The sequence below is a fragment of the Amia ocellicauda genome, chromosome 18 (genome assembly GCF_036373705.1).
Source record: "Amia ocellicauda isolate fAmiCal2 chromosome 18, fAmiCal2.hap1, whole genome shotgun sequence".
Lineage (NCBI taxonomy): Eukaryota > Metazoa > Chordata > Actinopteri > Amiiformes > Amiidae > Amia > Amia ocellicauda.
Genome location: NC_089867.1, coordinates 13,281,461 through 13,294,990, shown reverse-complemented (window position 1 = coordinate 13,294,990; position 13,530 = coordinate 13,281,461). Strand labels below are relative to the sequence as shown.

At 38.1% G+C, this 13,530-nt stretch overlaps 1 protein-coding gene across 19 annotated transcripts in view; it reads left to right on the top strand.

The window, feature by feature from the left end:
- lrrfip2 (leucine rich repeat (in FLII) interacting protein 2) overlaps positions 1-13,530 on the top strand; it is a 59,973-nt gene that overhangs the window by 736 nt on the left and 45,707 nt on the right. For 18 of the 19 annotated variants that reach the window (XM_066690463.1, XM_066690451.1, XM_066690448.1 and 15 more), the window contains exon 2: positions 2,563-2,744. In XM_066690463.1, coding sequence (XP_066546560.1) covers positions 2,655-2,744 — 90 coding nt within the window. In that variant the 5' untranslated portion in view covers positions 2,563-2,654. The remainder of the gene's footprint in view (positions 1-2,562; positions 2,745-13,530) is intronic. The other variant, XM_066690446.1, reaches the window with a different exon arrangement.

Below are 13,530 nucleotides of genomic sequence, written 5' to 3'. Positions count from 1 at the left end.
ATGTGTTGGGTTATTTCTCGATCAGCCATTGAAAATATAACTTTGTCTGCAGTAAACAACCGGTATTTTATTGGCTATTAACCCAGTTTCCTCCCTGTGTGGTGTGCATGAAAAATAAAATGCTCGCTGCCAGTCACTAAACCCTATTGAGGAGTGTTGTGGTTGAGTTGTTTATGATGGAAGGTATTGACTTCATTTGGGTACATCCTTCTACTAAATGAGAAAACACTCCTTTTTTTTTTTTGGTCTCCATTAGTTTGAAAAGTCTAACTTTGTTTTTTAACGTGTTCACTGTCTAAAGTAAATAGGCAGATGTTTCCTGTAAAATTGATTTTATACCGTTCAAATCAGTGTATATATTTAAGTATTTTGAATCACTGTGCATGTTTTCTAATGTACACCAAACGTGATATACTAATAACTTTATAGTAGCCGTTTCATGCTGTGATTGTCCCTGCAACATTTCAGTTCAGCTCCATTCTCCTTGAGGACAAACATGGTTATATGTTTTACATGTTTTTACCAGAATTATAATACATTATTTCAAATTTCAATCCGTTTTTAGTTGGCTAGCCTATGACATTTGGAAGTGAATTGCCCTTCAAAAATGTTCTAACATCTCTCTTTAGTTGTCCTGTCTTAGTTTTATACATTGATTGCAATTAGCATATTGCATAGTTATATGTAAGTTTTTATTCTGATTTTAACTTTTTTTACCTTTCAATAAGTCATGTTTATAAAACCCTGTTGCACACATATTGAAAACAGGGTCATTCTCAGTGCTGTCATTGGATTAACTGTATCCTGCATACTTTGGCATTTGTATGTCTTTGTTGGTGCTGAAAGTACTCGTCAGAGCCCTCTGCTTTGAAGAATATGATAAGAGCCCTCTCTTGCCCATTTTAAGACATAGCCTGTCAGAGAGAGATTTTTTGTCTCAAATGGAAGATTTATTTGTGAGAATCCCTGACCAGTATTAATATTTAATAGATTTTATTACATAAAATAAACATTTCTCTGAATATATCCATAAGAAATCTTACCTGCCTTTTTCAGCAGTCTGTCATTATTTTCATGATACGAATACTAATATAGCCCCTCTTTCCTTGCAAACATATTTGAGTTATGGTTATGGTTTTGAACAGATTGAGGTATTGCTTTCAGTTTTATCTGAAATGTGTGTGACAGCTGGCAATGCTAAATATGTGTCTAATTTAGAAGAAAAAAAAAGAAAACTCAATCAGCATCCCATTAAGCAACGAAAATGCAACTAGTGCACATACCATATGCCAATACCAGTGCTAGAAGGAATCTAAACGTGCGTAAGAAAATTGTATTGTTTAGATGTTGATAAAGGACAAACTACAAACGGACACTAAGCAGTGTCTTCTTCCAACAATTTCTCCATGGAAATTCTTAGCTGTGTACAACAACACCTCCAACCACAACACTGACTGTCAGCACAGCCAGCTGCCAGTGTGAGACAGGCCTAATCACAGCATCGCCTTTGCCAGGCCTTATTTACTATTCATGCAGGCATACTGATACCTCCTGCCTTTCTGTGCGAACACGAATATACTAGTGAAGAAGTTCAATCAGTTCAGAATTTGCAATCGAAACACTTGTGAAGTACCCTTTTCCAGGTTTCCAAGTATGTTTTTTTTTTTAATATTCTTTCTCCTATTGATAGTGATTGGCTATGCATATAATTGTTTTACTTTTTACAATATATAATAATAATAATACCAAATCCAACCATTATATAAGTTGTAGGGGGCACTAGAATTGGATTCTCCAAATTGAACTAAATAAAACAGAGAGAACAAAAGCTAGATGTTGGTTTGAGTTTTTAGAGCAACTTAGACCTGACTGCACAATGGCGCAACAGCAGTCTAAAAACACATGATTCTCACTTGAACAATCCCAGCTCCGGCTGCATGTATGACGAAACATGGGCAGACGTGTATTTTCTGCGTATAAACTAATAACATCATTGATTGCTAGAGCATTCTGGAACACTTCTATAAAGTGATCAGTTAGCAGGTTTGCTCTTCAGCACAGTACCTTACATCAAGTTTCTCAGATTTGGTATAATCAGTACAAAATATAAGTCTCTCAGCAATTCAAAGGAAGATGCTATTTGTGTTTCCTGCACTGCATATAGTATGTCTTTGTCTCTGCTTTATACTGGCCAGCAGAAGGAGTTCACCTCCACCTAGTTCTTGTTCTACACCGTCACTCTTTTTGAAGGTTTTCGGTTAATTTAATTTTAAATAGTGATTTCATCCAACTAGCCTAGTGATTTTAATGTCTGATCTATGCCTTCATTGATGCAGTGTGTCACAATTGCTTTGACTACTATTGATGAACACACACAACATCATCATCATCATCAACTTATATTGATCCACTACTGGATGAAGGTTTTTCTAAGATTTCCACTTACTTCAATATATAGCTTGCAACATTTCATCTTCCCATCTTTTATGTGGTAGTCTTCTAAATCTTTTTTCATCCTTTGGGAATATATAAATGAAAACATGTTGTGTTGTTTCATTTTAGAGTTCTGTGACGTTTTCTGGGCAGACATTATTATTTATTTCTTTGGCCACTGCTGGATTTCAAGGAGACTGAATCAGACGTGAGGAGAGGAAATGGGGACGCCTGGTTCTGGAAGGAAGCGTGCTCCTATTAAAGACAGATTCTCCGCTGAGGATGAGGCTTTGAGTAGTATTGCCAGAGAGGTGAGTAGAAAGCTTTGATTGATTGATTTTATTTATTCTTGTCAGTACATTTTCTTGCCTTCTGCTAATGGCGTCTTCCTGAAGAGTGTCACCATGAAGTACAAAAAACACATCTTGCAACACAAGTGAACAGCTAGTTTCCTGGTTTTGCTGGAATCAGGAGACTACTATCTAAGTTATCTTGGTTTTACCAACACTTATGTATATTAGCCCACTTTAAGATAGCATTTCAAACAGATTAATAGCAGTTATTGTTCTTCTGTGCATTGGTTATTTTGAAAAACATCTTTCAAGTGATTACACAATGACAATACAGAAGGTCTTTGTCCAGATACTACTATGTGTCCACCTGATTTTTTTTCCCCCCTAAAAGTTTCTGAATTCACTCTTTATGGGACAACTTTGTATTACATATTTTGGTGCCCCAAAAAAGTACAGATCTAGGACTTTGACAGCTGGTTTCACAGACCTTGATAAGCACTAGTCTAGGACTACAGTTACCTAAAATATCATTGGGTAGTCCACGACTAGTGCTAATCTGGGTCTGTGAAACCAGCCCATAGTGTTTTACGTGGTACATCTAAGTTAACCCAAAATAAAGTTTTAAAAGTGTGCTGATTAAACCATAAAACACCCCCAGACAGTGTATTTGACCATCACTTTCATTTGTGGTTGTGAAGTATTACTTTGATCCTTCAACCACACACAGTGTGTAACAGAAACTAAATATAGTGCATTCTCAATTAAATCTTGTGTGCTGATAGGTGCATATTAATTTGAAAAAAATAAAAATGCTAGAACACGTCGCTCGTTGTGCGAGAAGCATGGTGTTACAACGAGGTGGAAAGTAAACAGTAAGAAGAAAAAATACCTTTTTTTTTTTTTTTTTTACATATGCGCTTGTCATCTGGAAATACAGGTTAGACTTGTCTTTGTCAGTGTATTTTTCAGCCAGTGAGGGTGGAGGGCGCATATTATTAGTATAGTGAATTGGCTTGAAATTAAACGTCTTGTTGGAAACTAGTACAGACCTGTGTTCTGTGACTAAAATCAAGAGGAATGGAGTTAAACAGACATCTTCTGCTTGAACGCTGTGCACCCCCTCCGTTTTGCATGTTGCAATTCATAGCAATCTGCTCTGCATGCTTAATGAACCTTTATTTAAAATGTATGTTTCAGACCTGTTTCAGTACTTCATTTCAGTCCATGCTCTTCCCTGTGCTAATGGAGTAGTGTTTTTAATTACATTTGATGTAATTATGCCTATATCAACCTTGCTGTTTTTATACAGATTACACAGTTGCACTTCAGTATTTTCTTTGTTTGTGTTAGGTCTTATATTGCAAAACCTAAGAAATACCAGATATAGTGTTATAGCATCTGTATTTGTATATGACCGTGTGGTTGTACTACTGTTATTTGTAAATATAGGTTTCATTGTTTTGCATTTTTGCATACCTCTCGGTGTGCAGCATTAATAGCTTAGACATATTGTCCAATCGATTGAAATTGGTTCATGACAAAGCAAGTCTTTTTTTTTTTTTTTTTTTTTTTTTTTTCTTTTTTTCAAATACTACTTCTAATAGATCAAGAACAAAAAGATGTTTAGGATCATATTTGATTGCTTAGGCCTATATGCTTTATTTTATAGTTCAGTGGGAAGTATTGACATGATCCCTGTTCATGTGCCGGCATGTCTGAAGTCTGTAATCACTTTTAAACACCTGGCACAGCTGTGCATCCACTGGAGATCTTGTCACAGTCAGTTATTCTGCAACCGTTTATGCTAACCGACTGGAATCAATTTGCATTTCAAGGACATTTTTGAGAGTTCGTTGCTTTTGAATAGTATAGAATTATAGTATAGTACATAATATAGAATATACAATACATATATAATTCAAGTACATGTACATTTGAACTTTAGCTTATAAAGACAACCTGTCACTGTAGGGTAATGGTCTGCAAATCTGTTATGTAACAGGAAGTTGACTGCACTGATGTGTGTTTTAATGTAATCTCTCTGCCTCCTGAGTGGAACATTCCACTGTACTTTGCTGTTATTTTTTTAAACCATGCATTTTCATGTTCTAACAAGGTTGAAGATTTGAACAAGTGATGATTGTAACAGAAATGTGTCTGCCAGAAAGAAACCCAAGATTTAAGGGATCATTACAAAAATAAAGGAAAAGTTCGTAGTTTTTTGTATTTTATGTATTATTTAATGCTACGTTTAAATGTTATTGAGTCGTGTCTTTAATGCAACAAAAAGGGCTGGCGTTTCTTAAGTTTATAGTTAGTGTTCTTTTTTTTTTTTTTAACACTATGTGTTATGCAGTAACACTGACTGTGGTTTTAAAACACCTGGGTCTGTTGAGTTCAATTTACTCTGTTTTGCATTGGACTAGTATGGGAGGCAACCGGCTCTAACTCGTTGGAGAACATACTCACACTGGGCCACACAAATTTAGAACATCCAAGTGTACAATTTATCTTCGGATTGGACTGCCTTTGGTTTGTGCTGGTGTGAGTTTCATTTATTTCTGTAGGGTCTTTTATTTTCATTCCTCTCTCTGGATTTTATTACACTGAAAGGTTATGAAGTCCAGGCACTGTACTTCTAAAGCTGTAGAGTATATAGGCCTATACACATGTGTAACAGACTTCAATGCACGTGTTTCGAACTTGAAAAAAGAAAATAACAATTCACATATAGAATTCAGAAATCATTCATGTTAAAAAGCAAAGAGAAACTTTCTCCTTAATTTTAGAATTGGCAAAGAAAATTGGTTTGGAGAGAGACTATACAGTGTCTAAATAACATACAGGAACTATCCGCCTGGCTCCAGAGAAACATAGCAGTACACTGCAAATTCAGAGACAAACAAATAATGAATTTTACTGTTAAGATAAACAGGTCTGTAACAGACGACCTTGCTGTCTTGGCAAAACATTCTGTTCTTATATATCATTCTGGTTTTTTTTTGTTGTTTTTTAATACTGGTAATAATAATAAATGCAATGCAGGGTGTGTTATTAAATTGTGTTTTTTTCATTATTCACAATCTAATCGTTTTTTTGCACTTTCTTGTTATCACTTTCAAAATGGCGGTGTCCAGTGGTGCAGGGGGTGGTAGGACTGCCAGGGGATGGCAGTCGGATTTGTGAAAAAGAGAGCTTACGGAGCTCACAGAGTGAACGGAGACTGACAGTTCATCATTGTCACTTAACGCCTTCAATGAAAACCCTGGCATAAAAAATAGGTAACGTGTGGGCTTGCACTTTTAAATCTTAGTCACACAGACATGGAATTCAGCAGGCTACAGTAACAATGGACTAATTTTTCAACACCAGTTATGTTTGAAGTCTAATTGCTGAATCTTTAATTACTCAGCATTTCAGCTTGAGTTGTTTATAAAGGGTATGAAAAGAGGGAGAAAGTAAACGTATTACATATGTGTGTCTTTTTAAGTTCTGTTTAGATTGAAGGCAGTCAGTTGTAACTTACAGTTTGAGACTTGCTTACCACAGATTTTTCATGTTCCCACCCTTGGTTTCTTGTGTGTGACTTGGCTTTGGACACTGACACCAGAGCTTTATAAATAGGATATTTACTGTATGCAATGTATAACCAGACCTGCTATGGTTTCTGGAAGAAGACATCATTGCTATTGGCGATATAACAGTTCAGATTTCTTTTTTAATGGAATCTTTATTGTAAATAAGAATTTGTTCAATATGTTTAGTATGGTGTGGGGGCATGGGTGGGACCAAAACTACCCTTTCCCTGGTTACCTTCTTCCATACAGCTCAGGGCTTATACTTTGCAAGGAGTTATTCTTTAAAAAACATGCTCAGCCCTTAGCATAAGCTCTTAGTGTTTCCATATGAAATGGTTTGATATCCTTTGTTTCCACTCACAACATAAATCTCATTTGAGTGCCTGATTGCTCTTGATTGTATTTTACTGGGACTGTGGATGGTTTCCCTTTGACACCCTTCCCCACTTTCTGTTATTACTGGCAGCATTAAGTCCTTATTTTCCAAGTCTGCTCTTTTTGCACCAGTTTGCTTGTGTGCACTGGAGAACAATTGTGTTGGTTTGACACTTGATTATATATGAAAGGTACTGTGATAATGAGTTCCCCCCATCACTCCACAGTTCCACATTCCCATTTGGAAATGTTATTATTATTAAAAAGTAATTGTAGGATATGTAATCATATAATAATGCTTATGTTTGTGTTGTACCAGTACAGTAATTGGTTTTGAAGCATGAAGAAATTTGGCTATGGCAAATATGCTTAATTGATTTAGCACCCTGTAGCTTGTGATTTAATTTCTGTTTCAGCAGCTCTAACCAAAATGTTGGCAACACGCTCAGCCGCTACACACGTAGGGAGTGACCTTTTATGTTTGATGGAGGAGGGTGTCTTTACATTCCAGTGTCTCCTGAAAGATCAGAATCTGGATTTTTTTTAAAGTGGTTCTGAGGAATGTGTCTGAACCCTTATGAATGCTTTGTTTTTCTCTTGAAGGCTCTTGGATGTCAAAAAGTCCTTGTCCCTGTCAAAGTCCATGGTCTGGCAGGCATTTCTTCTTACCCCAGTTGATAAGAAGATAAAGTCCCCTCCTCCGTAACCCAGCACACACATCAGAATAGACTTGTGTCTCCAAGCTGCTCAATCCATAAATTAGAGCATCACTTTGTTTTAGAAAGATTTTGTGTGTTTCGTTACAATAGAAACATTACAAAAATACAACTGCAAAGTGCTTCTTTTCTGATCGCACAAACCACTGATTGTCATTTTGGGCTTTGTGAAAGACGCTGAACATCGGTATGTCTTGCTTGAGTAACACGGATTAGCCTATAGAAGACAGGAAGCAGAGGGTCGCTCAGGAGTGATAAACAGATCGGCAGATTAATACCATCTGATTTACTTCTGCTCAGGGTTCCTCCTATAATTCCCTCTCCTTTTGGAAATGAGCATCCCAGTACAAGATTTATTTGCAGAAAGACACATGGGGACTATTTGCAAATTCTTTCATATGACGGTACTGCAGTAAAACAAACAGAGCACTTCACTTTTTGTTCACTTTTTCCCATTTGTGTTTAATGTACCATTGTGAAGTGGATATTGTCCTGCTGTGGTTGCTTGGTCCTCTGATTGTTTGCACAGGCTTACAACACCTATTGTGCATTGTTTTTTAAATTACTTAAAGTCTTTCAAAATGAGATTGGCCATTTGTCTAGTAAGATCCTCTACTTCCATCTAATGCTCTGTTATTTGAATGACTGTGCAGTTCTTAGAGCTTTTGATAAATATTTAATGCTCTTCTCGTAAACACGGCATCTTTAAAACTCCTCCCGAAGTTCATCCTTTTTTTTTTTTCTGGATGACTTTAATCATGATAAGGATTCTGTGGCATTTGTTAAATTAGACTTAGGTAGCTGATCTGTTTGGTAAACTCTTTAAGTATCTTGCCTTCTGACTTTACATTTTCTTAAGATGATGACTAGGCCGAAGTACAAGATTATTTCTCTGTGTTTCCGACAGTCCGGTGGTGCAAAGCTCTTTGTGTCCCAAATACTGGCCCCTAGTGAAGACAGTGGTCTGCATAGACTCGATAGGCTATGTATGTGGTGCTGAATCTTTCTTTTACATTTAAATTTTACATTTTTAATTTAATGATTTCTTTTAAAAGGTTTGGTTTGGTGTAATTGTATTATTTTTCTACATGTCAACTGTCTAACAATTCAGTCATACTTTGATAGTTCTATCTAATCCTGGTTTCCCACATTCCCAAAACAATTTCTCAAAAGCTATCAAACCTTTATTTGTTTGAGTTGTTCCATTATCATGTACAGTGAGGAAAAAAAGTATTTGATCCCCTGCTGATTTAATGGTAGGTGTATTTTAACAGTGAGAGACAGAATAATAACAAAAAAATCCAGAAAAACGCATTTCACAAAAGTTATAAATTGATTTGCATGTTAATGAGTGAAATAAGTATTTGATCCCCTATCAATCATCAAGATTTCTGGCTCCCGGGTATCTTTTATACAGGTAACGAGCTGTAGGGAGGGAGTGCTCCTAATCTCGTTACCTGTATAAAAGACACCTGTCCACAGAAGCAATCAATCAATCAGATTCCAAACTCTCCACCATGGCCAAGACCAAAGAGCTGTCCAAGGATGTCAGGGACAGGATTGTAGACCTACACAAGGCTGGAATGGGCTACAAGACCATCGCCAAGCAGCTTGGTGAGAAGGTGACAACAGTTGGTGCGATTATTCGCAAATGGAAGAAACACAAAATAACTGTCAGTCTCCCTCGGTCTGGGGCTCCATGCAAGATCTCACCTCGTGGAGTTTCAATGATCATGAGAACGGTGAGGAATCGGCCCAGAACTACACGGGAGGATCTTGTTCATGATCTCAAGGCAGCTGGGACCATAGTCACCAAGAAAACAATTGGTAACACACTACGCCGTGAAGGACTGAAATCCTGCAGCGCCCACAAGGTCCCCCTGCTCAAGAAAGCACATGTACAGGCCCGTCTGAAGTTTGCCAATGAACATCTGAATGATTCAGAGGAGAACTGGGTGAAAGTGTTGTGGTCAGATGAGACCAAAATCGAGCTCTTTGGCATCAACTCAACTCGCCGTGTTTGGAGGAAGAGGAATGACCACAAGAACACCATCCCCACCGTCAAACATGGAGGTGGAAACATTATGCTTTGGGGGTGTTTTTCTGCTAAGGGGACAGGACAACTGCACCGCATCAAAGTGACGATGGACGGGGCCATGTACCGTCAAATCTTGGGTGAGAACCTCCTTCCCTCAGCCAGGGCATTGAAAATGGGTCGTGGATGGGTATTCCAGCATGACAATGACCCAAAACACACAGCCAAGGCAACAAAGGAGTGGCTCAAGAAGAAGCACATTAAGGTCCTGGAGTGGCCTAGCCAGTCTCCAGACCTTAATCCCATAGAAAATCTGTGGAGGGAGCTGAAGGTTCGAGTTGCCAAACGTCAGCCTCGAAACCTTAATGACTTGGAGAGGATCTGCAAAGAGGAGTGGGACAAAATCCCTCCTGAGATGTGTGCAAACCTGGTGGCCAACTACAAGAAACGTCTGACCTCTGTGATTGCCAACAAGGGTTTTGTCACCAAGTACTAAGTCGAAGGGGTCAAATACTTATTTCCCTCATTAACATGCAAATCAATGTATAACTTTTTTGAAATGCGTTTTTCTGAATTTTTTTGTTGTTATTCTGTCTCTCACTGTTAAAATACACCTACCATTAAAATTATAGACTGATCATTTCTTTGTCAGTGGGCAAACGTACAAAATCAGCAGGGGATCAAATACTTTTTTCACTCACTGTATGAAGTCACTTTTTTTTTCTCTCTCTCTCTCTGCTGAAAAATCCCTTAGGTAAAAAATGTTGAAAAAAAAAAAAAAAAAGATAATTCAAAAATCAAATTCAGTAGTGGACAGCTATTAAAAATGCATTTCCCATCAACTCTGCAACAGTTATTCTCTGTATCTGTTTATGTTGGCTCAGACAGTTTCAGTTTTATTTAACTGAAAAGTTAAATAACATGCCCTGAAGCACACTCATAATCCATAACGCAACACACATTGTGCCTCTGAAACCACATAGAATGAATCGACGCTTTTCACGTCCAACAATTTATTCAGGGAGAACAGCAAAATGAGACTTTATCATGCTATTACTAAATATTTAAAGGTTTAGCATGCCACATTAGGTTGTGCATATGTTTAATGTCTGCAAGTGTCTGCAGCTCTAATGTTTCAACAAGTTCCTAGTAATAGATCTTCTAATGGTCCATGACTTTTCAGACACGTATTTCTTTTCATAAAGCAAATATTCATGAGTTCAAGTCTGTGATAAGATTATTAGATGTCCAGAAACCCTGAATCGTTTTACTTTGAATTGGAGCCAGTTGGTGCTCCTTGTAGGTCTATGTTTTTGTTAAGTTTCAAACCTGGAATATTTTGTAGTGGTTTTTAAGGTGCTGCCCAAGTCAACATGGTCACCAACCACGTCTGAGTGTCTACTAGAGAATGTGCTGAGGTGGTCTTTCTTCCCATGTCGATCCTGTGCTAATGATGATGAAGACACAGTGAAATCTGACAGTCACCCCTGAGCAGCACTGGGAGAACCAACAAAGGGAATCACAGCTCTTTTGCTTAGTTTCTTACCAAAACAGAGATAGCTAGATCATTTAACAGGTTCAACCTTTTCTTTCTAAAGTGAAAATCAAATGTAATTAGAGCATAGTATTAATAAACTCAATATATATATATATATATATATATATATATACACTCACCTAAAGGATTATTAGGAACACCTGTTCAATTTCTCATTAATGCAATTATCTAACCAACCAATCACATGGCAGTTGCTTCAATGCATTTAGGGGTGTGGTCCTGGTCAAGACAATCTCCTGAACTCCAAACTGAATGTCTGAATGGGAAAGAAAGGTGATTTAAGCAATTTTGAGCGTGGCATGGTTGTTGGTGCCAGATGGGCCGGTCTGAGTATTTCACAATCTGCTCAGTTACTGGGATTTTCACGCACAACCATTTCTAGGGTTTACAAAGAATGGTGTGAAAAGGGAAAAACATCCAGTATGCGGCAGTCCTGTGGGCGAAAATGCCTTGTTGATGCTAGAGGTCAGAGGAGAATGGGCCGACTGATTCAAGCTGATAGAAGAGCAACTTTGACTGAAATAACCACTCGTTACAACCGAGGTATGCAGCAAAGCATTTGTGAAGCCACAACACGTACAACCTTGAGGCGGATGGGCTACAACAGCAGAAGACCCCACCTGGTACCACTCATCTCCACTACAAATAGGAAAAAGAGGCTACAATTTGCACAAGCTCACCAAAATTGGACAGTTAAAGACTGGAAAAATGTTGCCTGGTCTGATGAGTCTCGATTTCTGTTGAGACATTCAGATGGTAGAGTCAGAATTTGGCGTAAACAGAATGAGAACATGGATCCATCATGCCTTGTTACCACTGTGCAGGCTGGTGGTGGTGGTGTAATGGTGTGGGGGATGTTTTCTTGGCACACTTTAGGCCCCTTAGTGCCAATTGGGCATCGTTTAAATGCCACGGCCTACCTGAGCATTGTTTCTGACCATGTCCATCCCTTTATGACCACCATGTACCCATCCTCTGATGGCTACTTCCAGCAGGATAATGCACCATGTCACAAAGGTCGAATCATTTCAAATTGGTTTCTTGAACATGACAATGAGTTCACTGTACTAAACTGGCCCCCACAGTCACCAGATCTCAACCCAATAGAGCATCTTTGGGATGTGGTGGAACGGGAGCTTCGTGCCCTGGATGTGCATCCCACGAATCTCCATCAACTGCAAGATGCTATCCTATCAATATGGGCCAACATTTGTAAAGAATGCTTTCAGCACCTTGTTGAATCAATGCCACGTAGAATTAAGGCAGTTCTGAAGGCGAAAGGGGGTCAAACACAGTATTAGTATGGTGTTCCTAATAATCCTTTAGGTGAGTGTATATATATGCCTTTAAACCCAATTTCCATTTGTGTCCCCGGGTGCGTGTGTCCCTGCTGGAAAAGCTCCTCTGCTTTGATGTGGTCGATGCCTTTCATGATCTTGAAGACTTGAATCAAGTCCCCACGTAGCCTCATCTGTTCCAGGGTGAAAAGGTTCAGTTCCCTCAGTCTCTCAGTAGGACATTCCCTTCAGACCTGGAATAAGTCTGGTTGCTCTCCTCTGAACTGTCTCTAGAGCAGCGATATCTTTCTTGAAGTGTGGAGCCCAGAACTGTCCACAGTATCCAGATGAGCTCTAACTAGTGCATTGTACAGTCTGAAAATTACTGTCCTTGTTTTATATTCTACACTTTTGACAATATACCCTAACATCCTGTTTGCCTTTTTTATTGCTTCCCTACATTGTTTAGATGTAGAAAGTGAGGAGTCCACATAGACTCCTAGGTCTTTCTCATGCAATACTATTCCTCCTATAGTGCTATTATAGTGCCATTATAGTGGACATTTTTGTTACCTGGATGTAATACCTTGCACTTGTCCACACTGAATTTCATCTGCCAGGTGTCGGCCCACAACTGAATATTGTATATGCCGAGCCACCTATTTTAGTATCATCTGCAAATTTTACAAGTTTGCTAACTATCCCAGATCAGTAATATAGATTTAGAAAAAGCAAAGGCCCTAATACTGACCCCTGTGGATCTCCACTCACAACCTCACTCCAGTTAGAAGCAACTCCTCTAATCGACACCCTCTGTTTCCTATAAATCAACCAGTTCATAATCCATCTACTTACATTACCCTGAATGCCTACAGCTTCCAGTTTGAGGATCAGTTTTTGGTGTGGAACCTTATCAAAAGCTTTGCTAAATCAGTGATAAAGCTGTTACTTTACTACTCTGTTTTGTTCTGAATTTATCTTGATTTCTACTCAAATCTTTGAGTCTTTGCTAAATAGGCTTATTTATTTTTATCCTTTCAGAAATTAAATTGGATGTAATGATACAGCACAGGGAGAAAAAAAAAAAAAAAAAAAAAAACAAGCTCTCTGAATCAAGCCCAAGAAGGCAGTGCGTTTTGGCCTGAATTTGTTCTTAATCTCTGTCAGGCTGTTTTAAATTTATTCTTGCTCTGTAAATCATCCATTACCAATTACACAAAGGAATCCTGTAATAAAAGGGTTGAGGATCTTAAGGATTTTAAATG